Source organism: Leopardus geoffroyi, chromosome D1 (assembly GCF_018350155.1).
Source record: "Leopardus geoffroyi isolate Oge1 chromosome D1, O.geoffroyi_Oge1_pat1.0, whole genome shotgun sequence".
NCBI classification, from domain to species: Eukaryota; Metazoa; Chordata; class Mammalia; order Carnivora; family Felidae; genus Leopardus; species Leopardus geoffroyi.
The window spans coordinates 1,672,428-1,698,240 of NC_059329.1; the positions used below are offsets into that span (position 1 = coordinate 1,672,428).

General features: G+C 43.8%; 1 protein-coding gene across 14 annotated transcripts in view; it reads left to right on the forward strand.

The window, feature by feature from the left end:
- The window catches only part of DYNC2H1 (dynein cytoplasmic 2 heavy chain 1), a 347,379-nt gene that overhangs the window by 176,307 nt on the left and 145,259 nt on the right, over positions 1-25,813 (forward strand). For all 14 annotated transcript variants that reach the window (XM_045486606.1, XM_045486612.1, XM_045486608.1 and 11 more), the window contains 6 exons: positions 3,242-3,373; positions 4,312-4,384; positions 13,551-13,711; positions 16,244-16,369; positions 20,592-20,702; positions 25,441-25,596. In XM_045486606.1, coding sequence (XP_045342562.1) covers positions 3,242-3,373; positions 4,312-4,384; positions 13,551-13,711; positions 16,244-16,369; positions 20,592-20,702; positions 25,441-25,596 — 759 coding nt within the window. The remainder of the gene's footprint in view (positions 1-3,241; positions 3,374-4,311; positions 4,385-13,550; positions 13,712-16,243; positions 16,370-20,591; positions 20,703-25,440; positions 25,597-25,813) is intronic.

Consider the following 25,813-nt stretch of genomic DNA (forward strand, 5'->3'; position numbering starts at 1 on the left):
TTGCTCTTCCTTCTTTCCTTCCCTGCTCTTCGCAACCCTTGTAAGGTCTCAGTGGCACATGGTGCCAACAGTTAGAACAGTTTGCATTTATTGGGGACTCGCTGTTGAAAGCATTATGAAGAATTTGAAAACAGATCCCCTCGGTAGATATTTTCAACATCCTCACAATCCTGTCCTCGTTTAACAGATGAGCAAAGTAGACACAGAGCAATGCAATCACTTGCTTACGGCCACTTAGAAAGTAGAGTCAGGATTTGAAGTTGGGCTCCTTGATGCAGAGTCTGGGCTTTTCACCGCCATTCTTTCTTGCCTTTCCTTCATAAATATTTGTTGAATAAAGTAAATGGATTCTGCTTTATTATCACTAATTGTTTCATTAATCATTTATTTAGCGTCCGTACTGGTGAGCATAGTGCCAGTGGAGTGACAAATACATGTTGCGTAACACATAGAGACGGCACTCGGTGAACCTACACCGTGGAGAGTAGGACAAATACTTGTGCTGTGGTGGCACTGAACCAGAGCTCCGACCCAGGTGATGTGAAGCCAGAGGGCTTCCTAACTGCAGTGTAGCCGGCTCTAATTCCTGGCCAAATCCATAACGATTATAGAATGTGTAGCCTAAATTGGTAGCGGTAGGCCCTTATACACTAATTGCAACTAAATTTAATGGACCGCCATCAAGTGTTGTCCTAATAGGTTTAGATCACTTATTAAAAATAATTAAATTGAAATGTTTAATTTTATGCTGTATAAATTTAATTTTAGTTAACTTACGTGATGAAATTTGGGCACTATCGTGGGTTAATTACATATGAATACGACTCTTTGGATGAAACATCCTTAAGTACTTGGTTTATGTTTATTTTATGTGACATTCTAGCCCTGCAGATACAGATCTTCCCAATTTGCCATTATTTTCCATAAAAATCTTCCATCTCTACAGATTTACATTTCTGTTCTTGTAGCCCACTGTTGATAATTGGAAGAGAGCTTGCCAGGGGTGAGGATGGGCAAAGTGGGTGAAGGGGAGAAGGAGGTACAGGCTTCCAGTTGTGGAATGAATACGTCACGGGAATAGAAGGCACAGCAGAGGGAATGTGGTCAGTGGTATCATAATAGCGCTGTATGGTGACAGACGGTTGTCATATTTGTGAACGTGGCATAGTTTACACATGCTGAATCACTGTGTTGTCTATCTGAAAGTAACGTGACATTGTGTGTCAACTGTACTAAAAAAAAAAAAATTTTTTTTTTTTAATGGACAAAGGACCTGAATAGACATTTTTCTAAAGAAGACACACAAATGGCCGACTGGTATATAAAAAGGTGTTCAATGTCATTAGTCATTAGGGAAATGCAAATAAAAACCACAATGAGGTATTATTAATTCATGACTGTTAGGATGGCTATAATTGGAAAGACAAGAGATAACCAGCAATGGCCAGGTTGTGGAGGAAAGGGAAACCGTGCACTGTTGGTGAGAACAGAAAATGGTGCCGCCATTATGAAACACAGTGTGGAGATTCCTCAAAAAAATTAAAAATAGAACTACCATGTGATCCAGCACTGCTACTTCTGGGTGTAAATCCAAAGGAAAGGAAATAGGTGTCTGAGATATCTGTACTCCCATGTTTATTGCAGCATTATTTAGAACAACCAAGATATACAGTAAAATCTTGGTTTGTTAGCATAATTTGTTCTGGAAACTTGCTTGTAATCCAAAGCGCTTGTATATCCAAGCGAACTTCACGGACCACTGGCTCAGTTGTGACACTGGGCATCACATACTACTCGTATTGCAAGACATCGCTCATTTATCAAGTTAAAATTTATTAGAAAAGTTTCCTCATCTTGTAGAACACTGGCAGAACAAGTTCCTCGCACACCAAGGTTTTACTGTGTTGTAACAACCTGCATGTCTATCAGTGGATGAACGGATAAAGAGAATGCGATCTATCCCTCTGTAATAGAATATTATTCATCCATAAAAACGTGAACTAAGTAAAGCTGAGAGGACAATGGAGGCTGCCATTCCACAGAATGGAGCTGGGGGTTGTGTGAAATGGGGAGAGAAGTTGGACACTGGGTACAAATGTTTGACTATAAGGTGAGTAAGTTCTAGAGAATCTAATGTAACATGGCGGCTCTATGTAACAGTACCGTATTGTATACTTTAAATTTACTAAGACTGGATTTTGAGTGTTCTTATTACAAAAAATGGTAACTTTTGAGTTAATGTGAATTTGTTTCATTGTGGTAATTATTGCAGTGTAAATAAATGCTTATCAGAGCACTCAAATAGGTACTGTTTCGTCAATTATACCACAAAGAAGGCTGAAAAAGATTAAAAACAAAGTTTGGAAGAGAGAATACTATTTGAGGTAGAAGGAAATGAATATGTTGAAGAACATCCCTGAGAGATGATAATTGTTTAAGGAGAATATTGAACGCTCAGTAGAAATTTATGAGGACTCTTGTGTAGACATTAATAAGTAGAAATTTAGAACATCTAGAGGCAGAGGAAGCAATGTGCTCATGAGTGCAGCATAAATGAATGTGGTTTAGAAAAGCCATGTTCTATTCAGGATTTGATGTTGATGTGAAATTCAGCATATTTTTATAATCTCTTGTAGAACTCTGTTGTGGTGCTTAACGTGCCCGTGGACATGTCCGTCAGGACTCAGTAAAAAATGTACTGGTTTTTAACAAAGGATTCCTTTCTCCACAAGGTGGAGATAAGTACAGATGTTTTTATGTCAAGAAAAGATTTGTTAACTTGCAAATATTGAGCTGATACTACTTTGGAAATGTCGAATTTTATCTAATTCTGGATTGGATAAGTCTAACCATACTATTTTTTTTAATGTTTATTTAGTTTTGAGAGAGAGAGAGAAAGAGCATGAGCGAGGGAGGGGCAGAGAGAAAGGGAGACGCAGCATCTGGAGCAGGCTCCAGGCTCCGAGCTGTCAGCACAGAGCCCATTGTGGGGCTCGAACGCACGAACTGTGAGATCATGACCTGAGCTGAAGTCAGACGCCTCACCGACTGAGCTACCCTGGCGACCCTATCATACTATTTCTGATCTAGAAATAATTAGATAAGCCAATATAAAGGGGAAAACAACTGATAAGCATCTATCAATAATTAGTTTCCATTTACCTTTTTAGTAATACATATATATACACACAGACTCACATTTGCTTGTAGCTCACCGTGTAGGGTTATTTTTGTGTTGTAGATTGCTCTCCCTAGTCTTTATCAGACCCTCTGCTTTGACGATGAAGCGCTGTGGCGTACTTACTATCACACTTCAATGTGTGAGCAAGAGTTTCCGTCTATTCTTGCAAAGAAAGTTTCCTTATTTCAGCAGGTAAGTTCTCTAAATGCATAAAAATATCTGATACTTGTCGTCCAGAAGCCACTTAAATGAAAGTTCTGCCTTTGGATGTCATGTGATGTTAACGTGGGGAAGGGCTTTCTGCTTTTGCCGTGGGCCCAGACAGTGTGGTCACTGGCAGGCGTGCCTGGGTGTCTCCGTGTGCTGTAGCCCAAAGGGTGATTTTTCAGGAGAGAGAGAGTCTCACAGGAAGACATTAAAGTTAGAGTGTGCGGCTTCTTCTCTCATTTCCCGGGTTCTGTCCGTGGGAAACACTACCTCGTGAGGCCCAGGCCCTCCTCTCCCGTTTTGTATCAAACAGAGCACTGAACTTACTGGAGGGTTCTGGTCTTTGGGGTAGGCCAGGGCTTAGAGCTGGCGGGCTCTCTGGGAAGGGGTGTCCCCGGTCACCAGGCTGCTGGTTCTGGTGTCTTCTTGTATCTCCTTGGTCGGTGCTCCTGTACCAAGTGTGGCTTGAGATGAAAGGAAAGGAAGCTAGGAAGCACGTTTCTTGAAAACTTAAACACCTGGGTATATACATGTTTGAGCATGAAAACAGTGATTTGAAAATTTTAGACAAGATTTCTGGGCCTCTGCTCTACGATCATCAAAAGTGTCTCACCTTTATACCCTCGTTGGCAGCTGCCACGTGGCCACTCCCTGGATACTGAAGACATAGCTGACCCTGTGACAATGACATGCTCGTGTTGACTTCTGATGATAAATTTGAAGAAATAAATGGACTTTTAGTTAATATTTTCCTTATTAAAAATATGTCTTTGTATATACTTACTGTGACTGTGTAAGTAAATATTGTGCCACATTGATCAGTGCTGACATGTTAGTAAATACGTGTTTCATTAACTAACATTATTGTTTAAACCTGTTGTGTGAACTGTATTGTTTAAAACTACCCTGCACTTTCTTTGAAGGTTCTCGTGGTGCAGGCGCTCAGACCAGACAGACTGCAAAGTGCCATGGGCATGTTTGCCTGCAAAGCTCTGGGTAAGTGCGGGACTCTTTTGGAACTTGAGCACTGACTTGAATTATTTTGTTAATTTACATTTTATTTTATGTTGACCTTAGTTTAGAATATTAGAGGGTCTTACCCTTCATTCTGCTTATCTTACCACCTCTACTGGATTAAAGAAAAATGGGTGTTGGATGTAACTGTACTTACTGTATTCACTTTGATGCATAGTTGACAGCCTGCATTTAGTTAAGGTGTTTGAAATTTAAAAACTTTTCTTGTGAACGCCCTTTAGACATTTATACATTTGTTCTTGATTAGGACTTTAAAGCAGGGAATCAAATGTTTGATTTAGACAAAATAAAACAAGTAAATGACCGTAGTCTGGGGTCGGGGGGAAGTCTTCAAAATGAGTTATTTTTGCTGTAAAAAAACGAAGAGTGTGTGCGTCTTTCAGATTACAAACTATGCAGCCCATTATTTACATCTTTAATGTAGTCTTAGAGGATTAAAAGGTAGGGTTCATTTGTAAGTAAGTTCTATAGACTGTATTTTGATTTGCTCAGGAAAACGTGGAGAAGCCGTGTTAAGGCCCCTTATTTTAGCGAAAGGAGCCCCTTCCGAGAATAGCGGTCTTCATCCCGAAGCAGGTGGAAAGTAGAAGATCGGGCCTAGGTAACCAAGTGCCCTGGCGTTGTCGCCAGAAGTTCTCCATCGGCCCCCAACATCTTACTCGTGTATGACACTGTGTGTTCCAGCTGTGTGTGTTCCAGTCCCGCGAGCCTAACATGACTTAGCGACGTCGTCTTCGGGAGCTGGGGGTAATACACCGGGTTTTGCACGCTTGTCACTGGCAAGTACCCGTGCCGGCGACCGTCGTCTTGTCCCTGAGGACTGACGCGGGGCTTGCGCACTCGGGCAGCGGTCACTGGCGACACCGAGAGCCGCTGTGTGACAGAGAGCAGACACGGTCACATGCCGGGAGGTGACCGAGTCGTCAGCACTGCGGGCGGACTCCGTCTCCAAGGACAGGGGTGCGGGGGAGTCGGGTGTGCACGGGGAGGTGTGGCCGTGTGTCCCGGGTGGGCGGTGCTTCCCGTATTTACTTCTTGCGGGGACACCCGCGTGCCGCAGGAGCCCCGCCCCTGCGGTGACCCGCCTCCACTCATGATCGAGGACCTGCGAGGACAGCCTCGAGCCTCTTCTTGGGGGATGTGCCGGCACAGGCTGTCTATGTCCCCTGCCCCGCCCCCTCCGCCAGCTCGTGTACGTGTACGTGAGCTTGCGCACACGGCGTGAGGGCCCCCCCCCCCCCCCCCCGCGGACGGGTCACGTGGCAGGCTGCGGGCGGGGAACACGGAGTTGCTAGGGCGCGTGCTGGGCCTCGCGTCCCTTCAGCGCAGACTGCGCGTGGAGCGCTCGCCTCCTGCGCTGTGGTCTCTACGCTCTGGCAGGATGCTCGGCCCCGTGACTTCTGGTTGTGAGCGACACACGCCCGTCCCAGGCCCATGGCAGTGAGGAAGGGGGACCCGCGGCGGGGGAAGGGCAGGACTCTCCCTTCTCCGCTTCTGTCTGTCTCCTCCTGTATCTGTCCGTCCCTGTGCCCCGCGCAGCTTGTGGAGCCCCGTCCGTCCCTGCCTGTGTGTTCCGTGCACGGGGCCGGGCCTCCCGGCCTCCATCTGAAATGTCCCGCCGTGCCCCCCTCAGAGTCCCGGGGATGCCTCCCCGAAAGAAGTCCTGGCGGAGGCGGGGGGGGGGGCGAGGGGGAGGGGGTGTCCAGCGGGCAGTAGGCGCCCGTCAGGTGCTGTAGCCGATGCTCCTAGCTGGGGACTTTGCTCGCTGACACACGGATGTGAACAGGACAGCTTGACAGTGACTCCTGCACCGGTTACAGACGCGTGACGTTGACTCTGGAAAACGACGTGTTGGAACAAAGGTGTGAGCATCCCGGTGCGAAGTACCCGCTCACTTCCTGTTGTAACTGAGGCCGTTAGCCGTGGCCCGTGGCAGACGCTGCGGAGGGAACGGCCTCACGGCAGGTGCCAGTGGGCGGACCAGCCTCGCGGCGGCGGGTTTGAGAAACCAGCAAGTTTTCTGGGCTCCATCTCTCAGGTTTGCTGTGAATCAACCTCCTTGGTGTCATTGCTACCAACCGAGTGCAGAGTCTCAACACCTGTCCCCTCAGCTCCCGTCGTCGCTGCGGCTGTGCCGTCAGAACATACACAGAGCGCGGTCGCTGCTCACCCCTCTGCTGCCGTCTACCCGCTTTAAGCCACTGTCCCGTGAGCAGGGCTGCTGTTTTTGAGGCTGCTTTTCTGCCCATGCCCAGTTTATTCTCAGCATGGCAGCAAGAGTGCCTAGATGACATGGGTCCTCAGTCCATCGTCCCCTGATGAGTCGCTCCTTTCCTGAGTCCTCACAATGTTCTCCTGCCACTCCCACCCTCGTTCAGCCCCTTCCAGCCGTGACTGCCGTCCGTTTTCCTGTGCTTCTGCAGCCCCCAGTGCGTTTCTGCAGTCTCGGGGCCTTTGCATTTGCTGTTCCTTCTTCCAAGGGAGCTCTCCCCCTCCCCCGGTGTCTTCCCCACTTCTCTGCTCAAATGGCATTTTTCTTTTTTTTTTTTTTTTTTCTTTTTTTTTTTTTCAACGTTTATTTATTTTTGGGACAGAGAGAGACAGAGCATGAACGGGGGAGGGGCAGAGAGAGAGGGAGACACAGAATCGGAAACAGGCTCCAGGCTCCGAGCCATCAGCCCAGAGCCCGACGCGGGGCTCGAACTCACGGACCGCGAGATCGTGACCTGAGCTGAAGTCGGACGCTTAACCGACTGCGCCACCCAGGCGCCCCTCAAATGGCATTTTTCCAGCAAAGATTTCCCTCAGGGCTCTGTAACTATTAGTACTCTCTGACATTCTGTTATTAATGTGTTTATTAATTGTTCTCCAACAATTAAAGTAGAAGCCATGTGAGGGCACAGATTTATTTTATGGTTGTATTCCTCTGCCTTAAACAGCTTCTGAGCACAGAGGCTATAAATGTATGTTCCATCACTGGCTCTCTTCTTACTCAAGTCTCCCTTCTTTAGCTCTTGCTTCCTTTCCAGTCCATTCTTTTCATAAAGCTGTGTAACCTTTAAAAAGTTCAAACCAAATTATCTCTCTTTTTGCATAAAATCTCCAAAATCTTCTCAAAACACTTAGAATAAAATCCAGCTTCCTTACATAAGCTTATAAGACTCTGCTTCTCTGACCTCATCTTACATTGTTCATGCTTCCCCCTTTGCCTAAGTGGGCAGAATAGCCTCAGGACCTTTGCACCGTCTGTTTGCGGCATTTTCTCCTTTTTTTTTTTTTTTATTCTTAATCCTTTCTTGGAGACTTTATTTAATACAGGCATACCTTCCAATGTCCTGAATAATAGTTCCGAGTTCTCCAGTAGTAAAGATTACTATTCTCTTGAATACCTTTTAAGAAAAAATGTTATTTTTTAAAAATTCTGTTACGGTTTACATACAGTGTTCCAGGGGTACAATTTGGTGATTCAGCACTTTCATATATCACTTCTTGTGATGAGCTCCAGGTATCGGATGGATGCACCTTTTTTTTTTTTTTTTTTTTTTTTTTTTTTTTTTTTTTTTAAATGCATGGCTCCTTTGTGTCATTCAGATGTTAACTTACAATATTGCCTTTCCAGAGAGGTCTCTGGGCCATCTGATCAGTACCAACACATCAGCCTGTTTTAATTCTCTTTGTGGGGCTCAACACTATCTAATATATTTCTGGCTTATCTATACGTTTATTGTATGTTTCTATAACTTGATGTGAGTTTAAGTAAAACGAGGCACTTTTCGGAGCAGTTGGTAAGAGTCCGTTCTTTCCTCCGTCCCCCAGTCCTTGTACCGCGTCGCAGCAGATCTTTCCTGCTGACCTTGTAGTGTGACCTCGTGCCCACTCTTGGGAACACTTCGTGGCGGTGCTATTTCACCTCCAGATTAAATGGTATTTAGGGCTTAACAGCATTAACTAAAAACCTCCTGGTGTTCACATATTCGAATGCTTTGTAAGTTTAATATACTTCTAAAACCACATTCTGCCTATTTTTAAGCAAAAGTTATATAAACTGGTATATGGGTAGATGACTTTGTGTTTGGTCAAATGGTTTTATTGATAGAGTTTTCATATAAAATTGGAGTTTTTATTGTATGAATAAGTTTTAAAAATTCAAATTGCTAGAGAATGACAAGCACTTATCTTTTTTTTTTTAATTTTTTTTTTTCAACGTTTTTTTATTTATTTTTGGGACAGAGAGAGACAGAGCATGAACAGGGGAGGGGCAGAGAGAGAGGGAGACACAGAATCGGAAACAGGCTCCAGGCTCTGAGCCATCAGCCCAGAGCCTGATGCGGGGCTCGAACTCACGGACCGCGAGATCGTGACCTGGCTGAAGTCGGACGCTTAACCGACTGCGCCACCCAGGCGCCCCCAAGCACTTATCTTTCTAATGAAATTCTAAAGATTTGATTTCAAATGTAATTTTTCAAGCATCATTCATACGGAAAGATTTTTATTAAGTTTTAGCAATCCTTTTTATAATGTATAAACTTTAAAGCAGTAACTTAAACAGTTGTGTTTTAAGTGGTGTCCATTTCAGTGTAGTAGAGCCGTCCCGGAAGCTTAGGCGCGTCACTAGAGTCCTCCAAGCTCGCATATACCAGCCACATCTGTTACTTTTTCATGATAGCAGTCACCACACGCACATACTCCGACTTGAGTTATGCTGGTCATGTTCGGCTTTGAGTAGTTGCTCTGAGCAGGGTTTGTGCTGCATGGTGAGGCTGGTAGGAGGCGCGTTCGCGGAGGGCGTCGTGGCTGCAGGAAGACTCTCTAGGGGACAGTCTCCAAGCCTCGCAGCCCTCCGCTCCCCAGCCCCTTCCCTTAGTCGTGCCTGCGTCCCATCCGGGGGGACCTTGCTTCCACGGCTCCATCTGTCTCGTGAAGCTGTGTGGGAGAGCAAGGGGAAGGACAGAAGGACATGCGTATTCATCTTCTGTTGCCTCTGTAACACATTGCCACCAATTAGCAGCTTAGAACAACGTCCATGTAGTATCTCCCGGCTCTAGAGGGGAGGTCAGTAGCCCGGCGGCAGATCCCACAGGGCTAAGTGCAGGTGTGGGCCGCTCTGCTCTTACGGGGAGGCTCACGGAATTGCACGATTCAGCCGCGTGCCCTTGCAGGATTGAGGTCGGCATGTCCTCTCTGTCCCTGGAGCCCGCCTCTAGGTTAGAGGCCCTTCCTCCACATCACAGCCAGCAGTTGGCGACTGATGCGTCCTCAGGCTCCCCCTATGTCCATCTGCTCTCTCCTCCGCCTCATCCTCCCTGCCTCTCTCTGTGGAGTCTCCTTGACTTTGCAGGCTTTTAAGGGTCCTAGTGATTCATTGGCCCGCTGGGATAATTGAGGTTAATGCTCTTGTAATATCGCTAACCAAAATTCCACCTGCAGAGTGCCTTCCCAGCAGTGCCTAGCTGAGTGTTTGCACAACCAAGGACAGGAATCTTGAAACAGTTAGGGTTGGGATTCGGCCTCCACAAAACGTGTGGCTTTTTGTTTCTAGGTTCGAGGATTAGTCCGTTTCTAAAGAGCATCTTACGTTAGATAGTGGTTGTCGGTTTTCTTTCTTTTTACTGACGTTTGTGATATGTTTTATCTCTAATGAGGAAGTGGGATTTTGTACACTAGAAGCTTGTCGGTCTCTTTGTTGGGGAGGACGAGGTGAGGGAGCAAGAATGAGTCTGTTACCCTTACCTCCTATAATAGTTCGATGTTAATTTGCTGCTTTTTTTACTCAGGTACTTAAAAAGTACAGAATTGATATTCTTTCCTTTTTAAACTGCAAATTATTTCTCTTTTATTATTTCAGTATTTTATCTGAGTAAAATAGAATGCAATAAAGGTTTATTTCTTTGACTCATTTTTGTTCTTTTTTTACTTCTAAAAGAAATGACACAGTTTAAAGATGAATGGTCAAAATTTTAAATTCCAGTGATTTTTTTAAAAAAATATTATTTTATTAGAGAGAGAGAGAGGGAACAGGGGAGTGGCAGAGGGAGAGAGAATCGTCAGCAGATCTATGCTTGTCAGCACAGAGCCTCACCCAGGGCTCAATCCCATGACCCCAGCATCATAACCTGAGCGGCAAGAGCAAGAATCACACACTTAACTGACTAAACCAGCCAGGCCCACGATCCCAGTGATATGTAAGTAGTTCTGTACTGTGATAATCCACAATGCAGTGAACATCTTTGACTCTTCGGTTTCATGGAATAGTTCTGGATGATTCACACTAACAGTCTTAATGATAGAATGAATTGAAGTTACTTGGGTTAATAAAACCAATGATAATATATGAAGATGAGTTCATTTAAAATGCAGTAGGGTTGTTATATTGGAGTTTTGTGGGCAGAATAGCTAATATGAAATTCAAAGTAGCATGAACATGACTTGTGTCATAAATGGTATATTTTTCAGGATTTTTTCTCTAATCCAAAATGTTCCAATAGTTTGAAATATTGTGTAAAATGAGCTAATGAACATATATTTTTCTGTGGGGTTTTAACTTTAGAAGGAATATTTGAATTTATGTTAGAGTGTGCATGTAAAATGGTGAGCACAAGACATGACCCCTGTCCTCATCGAGTATATGGTCTGTTAAGACATGATGTGGCAATCTGCATTTAAATTTTTTTAATTTTTAAATTTATTTTTGAGAGAGAGTGCGTGAGCCGGGGAGGGGCAGAGAGACGGGGACAGAGGATCCAATGCTGGCTCCAGGCTCTGCATGGAGAGCGTCAAGCCCCACGCGGGGCTCAAATTCACAAATTGTAAGATCATGACCTGAGCTGAAGTTGTACGTTTAACCACCTGAGTCATCCAGGCGCCCCCTGTATTTTAAATTTTGAGAGTTTTATATTGGCATATAATTTCCAAAAGAACACGTTTCAGTCAGTAGTTATTTTGTAGGGAAATACATGTATCCTGACATTTTTATCACATGATACATGTAAATAGAGCTCCGTGAGGAGATGGGGAAGAATAGAAAACAGGAAACGCTTGTTACTAGTCATTGTTAATGCAGTTCTTTCTATTCTGTTTGAGCACGTAAGCATGTATATTACAGTGTGGACTTTGTTGTCTGTTGAGTAATCTGCTTTTCAGGAAAGTACCTCTAAATGCACCGTTTCTGTAACTTCAGCCCTCCTGTATGGCTCTCAGACTCCTCAGTGTGTTGCCCTCTTGCCACTAATATCAACAGCCTGGATGAAATCCTCTGTGTCTGCTTCTGCACTCACATCCTGGATTATTTCTTAAATTATTGTAATTTAAATTCCTGAGTCAAAGGCCAGGCCCATTTCTAAGACTTATGATATATTTCACAATATCAGGTAGTGCATTTATTTGGCCTAGAATGTTTATTGAATTTAGGAATAAATGTGTTGAGTAAATGAAAACATTTCTAGTTACACTGTCCCAAGTCCGTAAGAATTCCTTTTGATTAGGTCTTAAAACAGGGTGTTTGTTAGCCATGTCAACTTAGTTAAAATTAAAATTCATACAGTATGCTACAGACGCAGTTCAGCTTTCAGAGGCTATTGGGGCAAATCCTGGAGATTAGGGATATTTCTGCTCTTGACATTTCTTATCATTCTTTCCTCTTGTGAGGAGTGGAGGGCGTGGGCCACATGTGAAATGTGTCTTTTCAGCGTGGTTATCTAGAAGGGCCTTTTTAATGTTCATTCTTGAGAGAGACAGTGCGAGTATGAGAGGGGCACAGAGAGGGACAGAGGATCCGAAGCAGGCTCCATACTAAAACACAGAGCCCAACACGGGGCTTGAACTCAGGAGCTGTGAGATCATGACCCGAGCCAAAGTGGGACGCTTAAGTGACCAAGCTGCTCAGGCGCCCCTGAATTTGTATTTCAAAGTGCTTGCTACAGAAAGCTTTAAGAGTGTCCTTTTCCAGTGATTTTAGAATTTTTAGGGTGCAGTATTTCTAGGATGCAGTGTTGAAGACACAGGAAAGCCCCTGCTGCCTCTGTAGGCATTCTGTTAGGTTCTGCTGATCCTGGTTTCAACTCTTGTGTCTAGTCCGTTTTGTTTTGTTTTGTTTTTTGTTTTGTTTAGCTCAGTTCATACAAGTATGAACAAGTATTAATTGAAGTGGGTCTTCTTTAGCTTGGCTTTTATTCAATACATTAATCATGGAAACATTTAAATTTTAGTTAAGGAGGTTTAAACATAATAGCAAAATTACAGTTTCTTGTCTGTGTAGGACTTGAGTTTGTGAAAAGCTTCAGAGTCAGAGGACGCACAGGTGAATTGTGTTGAATACAGTCAGCAGCAGCTGGGTGGCCTTTGGCAAATTCAGTTTCTTTGATTATTTTCTTGTATGTAAAATAAATATCTGGCATAGTGCCTAGCATAGAGTAGGTGATGAATATGTGGAATCTTTTTTATTATCATATCCTGTTTTGCTCCCAAATGGCCTATGGATTGTTTTATGCTTTTTTTTTTTTTTTTTTTTACAACCAAGGACACTGGGCACAGAGTATTTTAGTGATTTGTACAGGGTCATTGGCTAAACTGAGAGCTTACGTATTCTGTCTCCAAACTTATGTTCTTTTCATTCTGTACCACTTTTTTTTTTTCTCATAACGCGTGGGCATAAGACATAGCCCTCGTGTATCATGACGGTGAAATCGTTCGCTAGGTCATGCAGAAATCTGATTCCCAGTGCACAGCACAGAGCAGGCACCCGGTTATCATAGAAATGAGTGAATAGTGGTAGAGACGGGTGGTTGGGTTCAGTCTTCTCTTGTAGGCAGAAAGTTACCTATTGAGGCCACAACCCTGATGGTGTGTTTCTTCCTGTGCTGGATGAGGCAGTCAGGGTGCCTGCCTGGTGGTGGTGGTGCAGTGAGTCGCTGATATCCCAAGTGTAGAGCGTTCAGAAAAATGTCTGGCACCTCCAGCATCCGACAGATGTGAGTTATTGCTGGTGAGTGAGGGATCTCGCAGTGAGAAAACTGTACGGGATTAAGTCAGCCGGTTCTTCTCTGTATTACATCCTGCAATTAGATTTAACGGACTTTTGTCTGAATCAGCTTGCTACAAAGTTTTCACGTCTCTAATCTGTATCTTCCAGGACTGAAAGAGCTGTCCCCGCTCCCTCTAAACCTCAAACGCCTCTACAAAGAGACACTGGAGATTGAGCCCGTCTTGATAATCATCTCCCCGGGTGCAGATCCTTCCCAGGAGCTACAGGAGCTGGCTAATGCTGAGCGCGGAGGAGAGTGCTACCACCAGGTGAGCACAGAGACCTGCTGCTTCTGCCCAGCTTTGGTCTCCCTGCCATGGTCCATCCTGTTGGTCCGTCCCGTTGGCCCCCCAACAGTGCCCACGTCCTGGTCCCCAGGCTCCCCCCAGAGGGAGTTCTGCCGTGCCCTTCAGTGTCTGCATGCCCTGCTAGGGGGCAGCTGGGGAGGCAGAGTGGAGGCAGGGGCAGGGGGAAGGGGCAGTGATGGAGCGGTGGGGGTCAGCCCAGGAGGCGGAGTCCGGGGGGGGGGTGGGCGCTGGTGATGGGGGGGGCTGGTGATGGAGCCGTGGGGGGCAGCCCGGGAGGTGGAGTGGAGGTGGGGGTAGGGGGGCCAGTGATGGAGGGGTGGCCTCAAGGAGGAGGTGTGGCAGGCTTTCAGAAGCTGGGAAAGCGCCCGAGGTGTTCTCTCCCAGAGCCTCCGGGAAGAGCGCAGCCTTGTGGCACTACCTTTATATTAAAGCCAGATCCCTAGTGTTAGATCAAAAATCTGATCAGGCATGTTCCTGGTTTTACCGTACTAAGTGGTGATAATTTGTTGTAACGGTAATAGGAAGCTAAAATAATTGCTAACCTTTTGAGAATAATTTTACTTGGATGCTTTTACAGTAAATCACAGAAATAGTTACCTGCAGAAGCTGAACTATATAAATTGTTGAGTAAAACTTGTGTAATATAGCACATTTTCTCGAGGTAAATCTAGGGGCTTAGTTTGTTCAGATTCAGTCTGCATGCAGGTCTGAAAATGTATTCATTTACTGTCAGTTTTTGACAACTGAATAAATAAACTGCTTTTATTGGGAAAATTATAATGATTACAAAGCAGACACTTGAGAACGACCAAAACTGGAGAAGTAGGAATATTGTGGGGACCCAGACACAAGGCAGCCAGAGGGTAGGGCCTGGGCCCATGGGCAGGTGCCTCTCCAGCTCCTGGGCACCCTGCTCCTCCTGTGATAAGGACACATCCCTCCTCAGTCCCTGCCCTGTCTGTCGGGCAGACGGCCTGGCCATGGATTCTACTGTCAGCAATGCTTTTAGCAGAAGCACAAAGCTGTTTGCAGCCGCAGTAGTTTTGACTGTTGAAACGTCCTCCACAGTTGTTGGAATGTAGGAAAGCCTTTAAATACGGATATAATTCTGTTATTTTAAAGTTTTGTTGCTTTGTTGACTATATATGCTAAGTTAATTTTTAATTTAAGAAGCAGTGGTGTAGATTTTTGAGGGGATGAGTGGCTAACCGTCTTCTCAAAACATTCCTGATGTGGTTTTTACAAAATATTTTAAAATTTTTGTAGTAAATGTTTTTTTCTGAGGTTTTATGACTCTTTAAGATTTTTTTCACATGATTGAGGCTTCCTGGAGAATCCTAAGTTGTCTATTTTTATTTTTTTATGTTTATTTTTGAGAGAGAGAGAGAGAGAGTGAGTGAGCAAGTATGAGCAGAGGGAGGGGCAGAGAGAGAGGGAGACACAGAATCCAAAGCAAGTTCCAGGCTCTGAGCTGTCAGCACAAAGCCTGACATGGGGTTCAAACCCAGGAATCATGAGATCATGACCTGAGGCGAAGTCTGATGCTCAACTGAGTGAGCCACCCTGGCGCCCTTGAGTTGTCTGTTATTATCTATAATTTCTGTTCAGCAAATTGTTTTTTTTCTGTTATTTGTCTTTTGTGGGTTTTTTTTTTTTTTTTGCATTTTAACAATGGAAGATTAATAGGTGCATCAAAACAGTTCAAGCACTGTTTGTTTTTAATAAATAGAAAAGTATTAGAAATTTTCTGTTAAGGAAGGACAAAAATAAGACAGCTGTTAGAAATGGCAACACAGTGGTATTTCTTATTAAAAATTTAGAACCCTCGGGGCACCTGGGTGACTCAGTCAGTTAAGCATCTGACTCTTGGTTTCTGCTTAGGTCATGATCTCACGGTTCATGGGATCGAGCCCCATGTTGGGATCTGCGCTGACAGTGCAGAGCCTGCCTGAGATTCTCTCTCTCTGTCTCTGCTCGTTCTCTCTCTTTCAAAATAAACAAACATTAAAAATTTAGAACCCTCATCAAAATAACTCATTTGGTTCAGTATGTAAAGCAGGATAATTTGAATCTCTTGTGTTCTGTGTTATCAGATCTGTTTTTTGTATTATATTTTTAATTTTCTTTCTTTCTTTCTTATTTACTTACTTACTTATTTATCCTGAGAACCCAGATAAGGAACCTAAGCAAGGCATTCCTAGTTCCTCTCAAGCAGGATGGCCACTGGGCCGCAGGCCTCCCGTTCTCCGGGTCTGCTAGCAGAGCAAGGCCTTTGGGCTTCGTGGCAGGAGGATGGACGGGGCAGTGAAAGCTTGACTCCCTCACAGGTCAAGGTCACGACTGGACTGCGTGTGCAGCTAGTCTCAGGCGGGGCCCGCCCTCAGTCCTCATCGGCCTAGAATAACAGTAATTAGTGGTCCGTCAGCGCAGTCCCCATGTGCTAGGCACTGGAGTGGGTGTTTACTACAACAAGTCTTGTGTTTTGTCTTGCAGGTTGCTATGGGTCAGGGTCAAGCCGATTTAGCGATTCAGATGCTGAAGGAATGTGCCCGCAGTGGGGACTGGCTGTGTTTGAAGAACCTACATCTTGTGGTGTCTTGGCTGCCAGTTCTGGAAAAGGTAGATTCAGATGAGTGTGGTGTAAATAGTACGGAATGTAGTCAATTGGGTGGTCTCCAAAGAGTGTCATGCGTTATGTAATGTTTTTTTAAGTTAGCGTTTAACGAGAAATCGTTTAAAACCTGTTAAGCATTTAATATGTACATTTGTACAAATGAAGGTGGGGCCTTTTTATTAGGATGTGTACAAAAGTCTCTATTTTGAAAGCGTTTAAGGGGAACCAAGAAATTATTCATCAGGATCGAAGGGAGGCTTAGGGAGCTTTTCCCAGAACTAAAGTAGGTAGCTGTTTTAAAGGGTTACAGGAGGCCTTTTCAAACCATTGCTTTCTCCTGATGCTCTTGGTCTGCAGTGTCTGTGTGGGGAGAGAGGATGGAGAGGAGTCGGGGGGATAACAGGACTTCCCTGGGAGGCTAGGATGGAAACCGAAGCAGTCACTTGACTGAATTCACACAGACCCAGAGCAAAGCTAGCCTCTAGACAGAGCAAATTGCTGGCCAGGTTTTATTTTTTTATTTTTTATTTATTTTTTTTTTAAATTTTTATTTTCAACGTTTATTTATTTTTGGGACAGAGAGAGACAGAGCATGAACGGGGGAGGTGCAGAGAGAGAGGGAGACACAGAATCGGAAACAGGCTCCAGGCTCTGAGCCATCAGCCCAGAGCCCGACGCAGGGCTCGAACCCACGGACCGCGAGATCGTGACCTGGCTGAAGTCGGACGCTTAACCGACTGCGCCACCCAGGCGCCCCGCTGGCCAGGTTTTAAATGCAAACCCTAACTTAAGTCTGTTCCTTAAAAAAGATGATTGTGGCCTCGGATAGTTAGAGATGACTCCTAAGACAAGATGTTGCTTGAAAGTTGCACGTGATTTAGCTAAGTGTAGGGGCAGAAAGAAAGAAAGAAAGAAAGAAGAAAAAAAAAAGGAAGGAAGAAAAAAAAGGAGAGGAAAGAAGGAAGGAGGGAGGGAAGAAAGGAAGGAGAGAGGGAGGGGAGGAAGAAAGGGGGGAGGGGAGGAAGGAAGGAGGAAGGAAGAAGGAAGGAAGGAAGGAGGGAAGGGGGAAGGAAGGAGGGAGGAAAGGAAGGAAGGAAGGGGGGAAGGGAGGAAGGGAGGAAGGAGGGAGGGAAGGGGGAAGGGAGGAAGGAGGGAGGGAAGGGAGGACGGAAGGAAGGGAGGAGGAAGGGAAGGAAGGGAGGAAGGATGGAGGGAAGGATGGGAGGAAGGAGGGAGGAAAGGGAGGGAAGGAAGGGAGGAGGAAGGGAAGGAAGGGAGGAGGGAAGGAAGGAAGGGAGGAAGGAGGGAGGAACGGGGGAGGAAAGGGAGGGAAGGAAGGGAGGAGGAAGGGAGGGAAAGGAGGAAGGAAGGAGGGAGGGAAGGAAGGGAGGAGGAAGGGAAGGAAGGGAGGAGGGAGGGGAGGAAGGAGGAGGAAAGGGAGGGAAGAAAGGGAGGGAAGGAAGGGAGGAAGGAGGGAGGAAAGGGAGGGAAGGAAGGGAGGAAGGAGGGAGGGAAAGAAGGGAGGAAGGAGGGAGGGAGGGGAGGAAGGAAGGGAAGGAAGGGAGGAAGGAAGGGGGGAGGGAAGGCAGGCAGGCAGGTGAGGATAGCCTGGTTAATTCCAGCAGCACAAATAGAGACCTAGTGGGGGAGACGAACAGGCCTAGTACAAAGAATAAAGATGACCTTGAATGTGCTGGGAGGGCTGGGTGTGGCAGAGTGGTCCTGGGTTGTGGAATACCCTGAGAACCATGCAGAAGAATTTGGAAATTTTTTTCTTAGGATGAAGTCAAAGGAGGTCTTAAGCAGGAGGGTGAGTTAATTAGTTTAATTGATCTGACAGACGTATAATTGAGAATAGAATAGATTGACAGAGGCCCTTACCTAATTGTAATGTGTTGAAAAATTGTGTGGTCCTAGTACATGGCACCTGTAGCACCTTTCACAACATATAGGCGATCACATCTTTGAATGAGTTCATGACTCAGTGAGTTAATTGATGGACGGTGGTGGTTCATAAAATCAAAACAAGACACAGATTTGGAAACTGAGGTATATGTAAATATTTGAGGAATTCTATTATTAGGACAGTTTTCTGAGAAAATCATTAATGTGTAAAAATATATAATTCATGTCTGATAAATCATGTATGTTTTAAAACATGTAAAGAAGACCTGTAAATGCTTAAATTCTGCTTTTTCTTCCAAATAATAGATCGATAGCTATTTATTTGTGTAACACACAATTACAATTATTTCTCAGAAGCAAATCTTTTTTTTTTAACATGTATATATATTTTTTTAAACGTTTATTTATTTTTGAGACAGAGAGAGACAGAGCCTGAATGGGGGAGGGTCAGAGAGAGAGGGAGACACAGAATCCAAAACAGGCTCCAGGCTCTGAGCTGTCAGCAGAGAGCCTGATGCAGGGCTTGAACCCACGGACCGCAAGATCATGACCTGAGCTGAAGTCGGCTGCTTAACTGACTGAGCCACCAGGTGCCCCAGAAGCAAATCTTTTTTAAAAAAATTTTTTTAAAGGTTATCCATGTTTTGAGAGAGAGAGAGAGAGGGAGAGACCGAGAATGAGCAGGGGAGGGGCAGAGAGAAAGGGAGACACAGAATCCAAAGCAGGCTCCAGGCTCTGAGCTGTCAGCACAGAGCCCGACGTGAGGCTTGAACTCAGGAACCAGAGATCACGACCTGAGCCGAAGTAGGACACTTAACCGACTGAGCCCCCCATGCGTCCCTGGAAGCAAATCTTAATTAGAACTTTTTGAAGCATATAAGGTAGATGATAATAAAAAAGTTTAAACTTTAAAATATTTTTTAAAATTTTCTTTTGGGGAGTTAGGATAAATTGTTTGGGTATAAATTTGCAAATTTATTTTCAAACCAACTCTATCATGAATGTGTGTTTTTTACCTTTCTTTAAAAATGTGCTAACCTAGGGGCGCCTGGGTGGCGCAGTCGGTTAAGCGTCCGACTTCAGCCAGGTCACCATCTCGCGGTCCGTGAGTTCGAGCCCCGCGTCGGGCTCTGGGCTGATGGCTCAGAGCCTGGAGCCTGTTTCCGATTCTGTGTCTCCCTCTCTCTCTGCCCCTCCCCCATTCATGCTCTGTCTCTCTCTGTCCCAAAAATAAATAAACGTTGAAAAAAAAAAAAAAATGTGCTAACCTAAACCAAAATTTCATGTAAATTTTACCTTCTTAAATTGTTAGTAAGTGTAGATACATTTTACAATATACAATGTTAAGTAAGCACAGTGTTTTTATGGCCAATTCTTTTGCCTTTTTTTTTGTGGTCACCTTCTGTATTTTGCATTAAAATAGTAAATATTAGAATCAGACATAGATTATGTTTTTTAACATAAATTTTAGTTTTCACTCTTTTAGAACTCTTAACAAGTCTTTTGTCATTCATTCGTTTATTCTACAAACACTTGCTTAGTACAGGAAAAAAGCCAGCGGTTGCCGTAAGTGCTCAATGCATACAAAATTTGTACCTGCTCGTAGGAAGGAAGTTGGTGTAGAAGAGACAGCCCACATTAGTAACTGTATTGTAGCATAGTGAATACTATAGAAGACAGTTCACAAAGTGTCTTGAGGGATTAATGTGCCTGGGACTGGTACTGAAGAGTTGGAGAAAATATCCCCCTAAGACTTGGACTTAACTTGACAGATGAGTAAGAATTTTCAGGTTCCAAAGAGCATAACAGGTAGAAAGGAAAAATATTCAAGAGGACACAGACATGAAATTTGAATAAGTGACTGCAGCAGATAGCACAGGCCGAGGAATTTGTGGGGTGAAGTTTTGACTTTATATGATAGGCAATAAGTAGGATACAACAAACATTGCCAATAAAGGAAGCGCTCTCATGCTAGAACTCTCTGGAAGCCCTAATCAAAGCGGTGAGAACCTAAGGTCCAGAAGGTGGTGACCAGTTGAGGTGCAGTGGTTACCGCTAACACTTGTCTTGTACTTGATGTGCATCACGTGCGGCTACGAGTGTTGTACACGGTTCACAAGATGCGCACTCATATTATCCTTGCTCAGCATTGGTGTAAATCCTAGAACCCAAGGTCACAGAGCAAATAAGCAGCAGAATGAAATATATCAGAATGTCATAGAAGGATTTCAGTAGGAAAAAGTTACTACTAATACATTTCTAAAATGGCAATTAGTGTGTATATTGAAGTAGATTTTCATTGTTGCTGTTTTTATAAACCAGGAATTAAATACTCTTCAACCTAAAGATACCTTTCGTCTGTGGCTGACTGCAGAAGTTCATCCCCACTTTACTCCTATTTTATTACAGTCAAGTTTAAAGATCACATACGAGGTAAGAAGATTTAAACCTTGAATCACTAGTTGTCTAAGTGCACTAACCTCCACATGCCTCCTACAGCTCTGTAAAGGACTGTCCTCCAGAACACGTAAAACTGTCTTGTTCAACAAACAATTCGATTAATAAGTGGGCAGAGGACCTGGATAGATATTTTTCCAAAGAAGACAAGCAGGTGGCCAGCAGACACGTGAAAAGATGCTTAGCATCACTCATCATCAGGGAAGTACGAATCAAAACCACCTCGCACCTGTCAGAGTGGCTAACATTAACAACCCAGAAGACCACAGGTGTTGGCCGTGATGCGGAGAAACGGGAACCGTTTACACTGCTGGTGGGATTGCAAACTGGTGCAGCTGCTCTGGAGGTGCTCTGGAGTGTGGAGGTTCCTCAGAAAGTTAAAAATCAAACTACTCTACGACCCAGCAGTTCCACTGCCGGGTATTTACCCACAGAAAACAACACACTATTTCAAAAAGAAACATGCACCCCTGTGCTTATTGTGGGATTATTTATCGTAGCCAAACTATGGAAGCCGCAAGTGTCCGTCGTAGATTGGCGGACAGGGAAGGCGTGGTGTCTGCAGTGGCTGATTACTTGGCCGTGACGGGGTGAGATCTTGCTCTTTGTGACACCGTGGATGGACCACAGGGTATTAACCAAGTGAAATAAGTCAGACTGAAAAAGACGAACACGTGAGTCCGGTCATAAGTGGAATGTGGTGACTGAGTCTACAGACGACAAAAAGCAGAATCAGGTGTATAAATAGAGGACGGACTGACGGTGCAGGGGGGACGGCGGCGGGAGGTATAGACTGCCAGTGGTAGTGTGAGTCTCGCGGAGGAAGGGCACAGTGAGCGGGACACAGTGGTGGGGGGGGGTGGTATGACAGCGTTGTGTGCCAACAGGCGGCAGCTGCGCTTGTGGCGAGCACAGCGTGATGCCACCCTGGTCCAGTCACGTGCTGCACACCTGAAATTATTGTCAGGTCGTGTGGCAGCTGTACTCAAACAAAACAAAACACATTTTGTGTAGGTCAGGTAAAAGAACCATAAATAATAGCATCAGATGATGTTTATCTAAATAAATTTAAATCTTCCTTCTAAATTTTATTTCATTTTTCGGTATTTGTATCGGTAAAAGACACATAACATAAAATTTGCCATCTTCACCATTTTTGATGGCACAGTTCGGTAGTGACATGTGTGCTCTCTTGTGCAGCAGAGCCCTAGAACTTGTTCATCTTGCCCAGCGGAGACTGTCCGCTGCGGACCGACTCCCCGGTCCCTTCTCCTCCCGTCTCTGGAGGGGGAGGGGCCTGGCTGTCCCTCCTCCACTCCGTGTCTCCAGGAGTTTGCCTGCCTAGGGGCGCCTGGAAGACTTGTCCTTGAGGCCTGGCCTGTCACACTGTCTGTGGGAACGTCCTCAGGGTTTCTCCCCATCGACGCACGCGAGGGGGCTTCCTTCCCTGTGAGGGTCCGCGATTCCATGTGTGCGCATGTGGCGTCATCTGGATCCAGCAGTGCGGGACACGGGGGGGGGGGGGACAGCTGTGCGTCATGCTGCAGGGATGAAGACAGCACAACTGGTTCTCCACGAGCTGGTTCTCAGGGCTTCTGTGGAACTGCCAGGTCAGAAGTCATTCTGTGTTTAATTGTTGAAGGATGCTGCCTTCTGCTGATCCCTGCAGTGCTGCCTGTCATTTGTGTGTGTGTGTGTGTGTGTGCGCGTGTGCGCAGCAGCCATCCTAACGGTGTGAGCGGTGCCTCACCACATTTCCTTCGTAAGTAGTGACGTTGAACATCTTTTTGTGGACTTCTTGCCTGTTTGCATATTGGCTTAGAGAAAGGTCTTAAGTCCTCTGCCCATTTTTAACTGGGTTTTTGATTGAATCGGAGGAGTTCCTTGTCAGATGTATAGTTGACAAATATTTTCTTCCCTTTCATGGTGCCTCCTCGCCACTGTGCTGTTTCCTTTGTAGCCTAGACGTCTTTAAAGTTTGACGTGTCCTGTTTGCCTGGTGTTGGCTTCTGTTGCCTGTGCCCCTGTCATATCCAAAGAGTCATCGCCAGAGCCAATGTCATGGAGCCTCCTTCTATGTTTCCTTCTGGTTTTATTGTTTTATAGCCTTACGTTTAGGTCTTTAGTGCAGAGTGGATTAATTTTTATATGCGGTATAAAGGGACGATTCAACTTCTTCTTTTGCACATGAGTATCTGGTGTTCTTACTGGTCTTCTGACAGCAGCTGAGCAAGAGTTCCAGTGTGGGTTTCCTGTTTGAGCCCATCATTCTTCTGACATATCCAAAACTATGTGTGTTTGCCATGTTACCGTGTAACTGGGCCAAGTCATAAATAAAATGGTAAATGCAATTAAAACTTTTTAAAACTGGTGGAAGAGGTTCTGCTTGGTTTTTTTCTGTTTGTAGAAATTTGTTTTGTGTGATCTTTGTTATGAAGAAAAATGTCTTCATATTGATTATAGTCATGTGTTTCTTTAGATCAGTATTTCTTGTTTTTTATCTGAAGATGTTAGTCTCATTTAAGGAAGAAAAAGGATAATGGTTAATCCACAGAATGTAAAGTTCATTTACTATTTGGAAACATGTCAATCGAAAGTCTTTACGATGTCTAGTAAAATGAACTTTTCCAAAATCGTCTCAGCTGCTCTCCTAGTACACTCTGACTGTATATTCTAGCGGTGAATTGTTGTAGCCAAAAGGATAGGGGCTGTTTTTTCTCTTGAGCATTGTAGTTACTGCATACTACCTGGCACGTACAGTACACGAAGAATTAATTTATCAGGAGAACTGTTCTTGAATATTTTCATGTACAGCCTTTGCCAGGATTTTCTTTCAGGAGGTGATTTGATTACTTTCAATGGAAATTTTATTTGAATGGGTATTTTTTTCTAATTCTTAATTCCACGTAGATAATTAACTATTTTAGAAAGTAGTCCAGTTAATTATATTCAAAATTATTACTGTATATGTATGTACACACGTATATATTATCTTTAAAGGTTGTTACATCTCTATCTTATTGTTTATTTCTTCTTTTGATTAGTTGACAGACTTTTAAAAATTCACTCCAAATACCTGATGTCATACTTAATAATTTGCTTTTTTTCTACTAATACTTTTCACTGAATTTCCTGCTTTATTCTTCTTTTTTAAGTTTCCCTTAGATTTCTGTTTGCCTTTGGTATTCCTGATTTCTTGTGTTGAATGCTTAACTAATATATATTTATTTGAGGTAATATTGAAATTATTTTATATCTGTGAATTTGCGGTTGACTACATGCTAGGCCTTATCCCATAATTGGACATGTTAGTGTCTTCATTTTGTTATTTTTCAAAAATACTTGTGTCTGATTTTCTCTAATTCTTTATGATTTGTTCATTTTCTGTAATCTTTAGTGCTTTAAAAACTAAGTGGATATTCAGTTTTCTGTTATTTTCACGTTTTATCAAGTAGTGCTCAGAAAATTTGGCCTATTTTGTCATAATTTTTGTTACTGTTTCATAAACACGAAACATTTTTATTTTTAAAAGTATATGGATATGTACTTAGTAAATCAATGGTACTTTCTTCTAATGTTGAAGAAGTCTTTTTATTTGAGAAAAACACAGCATGGAAAGGATCGCAGAGGGACTGACTGTTCCTTGTAGCAGGCATTCTTTAAAGGAAAAGTTTTACTTTTTAAAAAAGCTAATTAAAATAAATTCAGATAAATGCACATTTTTTTAACATTAGAAGAATTCTCCAGGAAACCGATGATTAATAGACAAATGTGTTTGATTAAAAAAAAGGATTTTTTTTTTTTAACACACACACAAGAAGTGGGTTTAGTTTACACTTTTCCAAAAAGAATTCGAAATTCATCTTTCTCATTTGGATAATTCAACAATATAAACCGATCCTGGACATGTGGATAAGTGCTTTCTGACTGAGTACTAGTTCAATATACACTTTGTGGATTTGAATTTGTGTTTATGAGCCTAGTGGTATCTGCTAATCCCCACTTGAACTCCAGTGGTCTAATGTGCTGGGAGTGTTAGTTGGCATTGTATGTCAACAGTGCAGGGAGGGCCCAGAAGCTCAGATAGCACCTGCAGAAGGGGGCCTGTTCATAGCAGAGGAAAAACCATGTGCCCCTAACAGTCAGTGTCACATTCCTTGTGTATGATTTAGTTTCAGTAAAATACCTCAACGATCATATAAAATTTAAATTTAATGTTTGTTTATTTGGGAGAGAGAGACAGACAGAGCTCAAGCGGGGGCGGGGCAGAGAGAGAGACACACACAGAATCCAAAGCAGGCTCCAGGCTCTGAGCTGTCAGCACAGAACCCGATGTGAGACTTGAACTCACAGACTGTGAGATCATGACCTGAGCCTAAGTCGGACTGAGCCACCGACTGAATCGGACTTAACCGACTGAGCCACCCAGGTGCTCCGGCAATCATGTAAAATGTATTGGGTTGTTCTAAATATTGTTGCTTTTATAGTTTTTTTTAAATTTGAAAATTATTGAATTTGTACCGGATATAAATTTAAACTCCTTTTTACAAGGAGTTTAAAACTAGTTTTAGATACATACTTTTTGAAGTAATATAAAATAAGTCAAATTGGTGGTTAGTGGTGAAAACTTTTCTTTATTAAAGTATGTTCTCAAACATGTTAAATATTAATTTGGAAGATTTGAGACAATAAGGGGTCAATCTTTTGTCTTCAGTCACCTCCAGGTTTGAAGAAGAATTTAATGCGCACTTACGAATCTTGGACTGCTGAGCAAATCAGCAAAAAAGACAGCATCCATCGAGCTCACGCTCTCTTTAGTTTTGCGTGGTTTCATGCTGCATGTCAGGAAAGACGAAATTACATTCCACAGGTGAGTGAGAACATGTGTTGGACCTCTTGTAAGTTGTGCATATTTTTGTATCAGAGCTTTCCTACCAATTTAGTTTCAGCGGCTGGGATTACTTAATAATTTGGTTCATGGTTTACGACTTTCTATCTCTAATTCTGTCTTTGTTGTTCATCTTCAGGACTGTATACGTAGCTCATATCTCTGAATTACATTGTTCGCCACAAGGCATGAACCATAC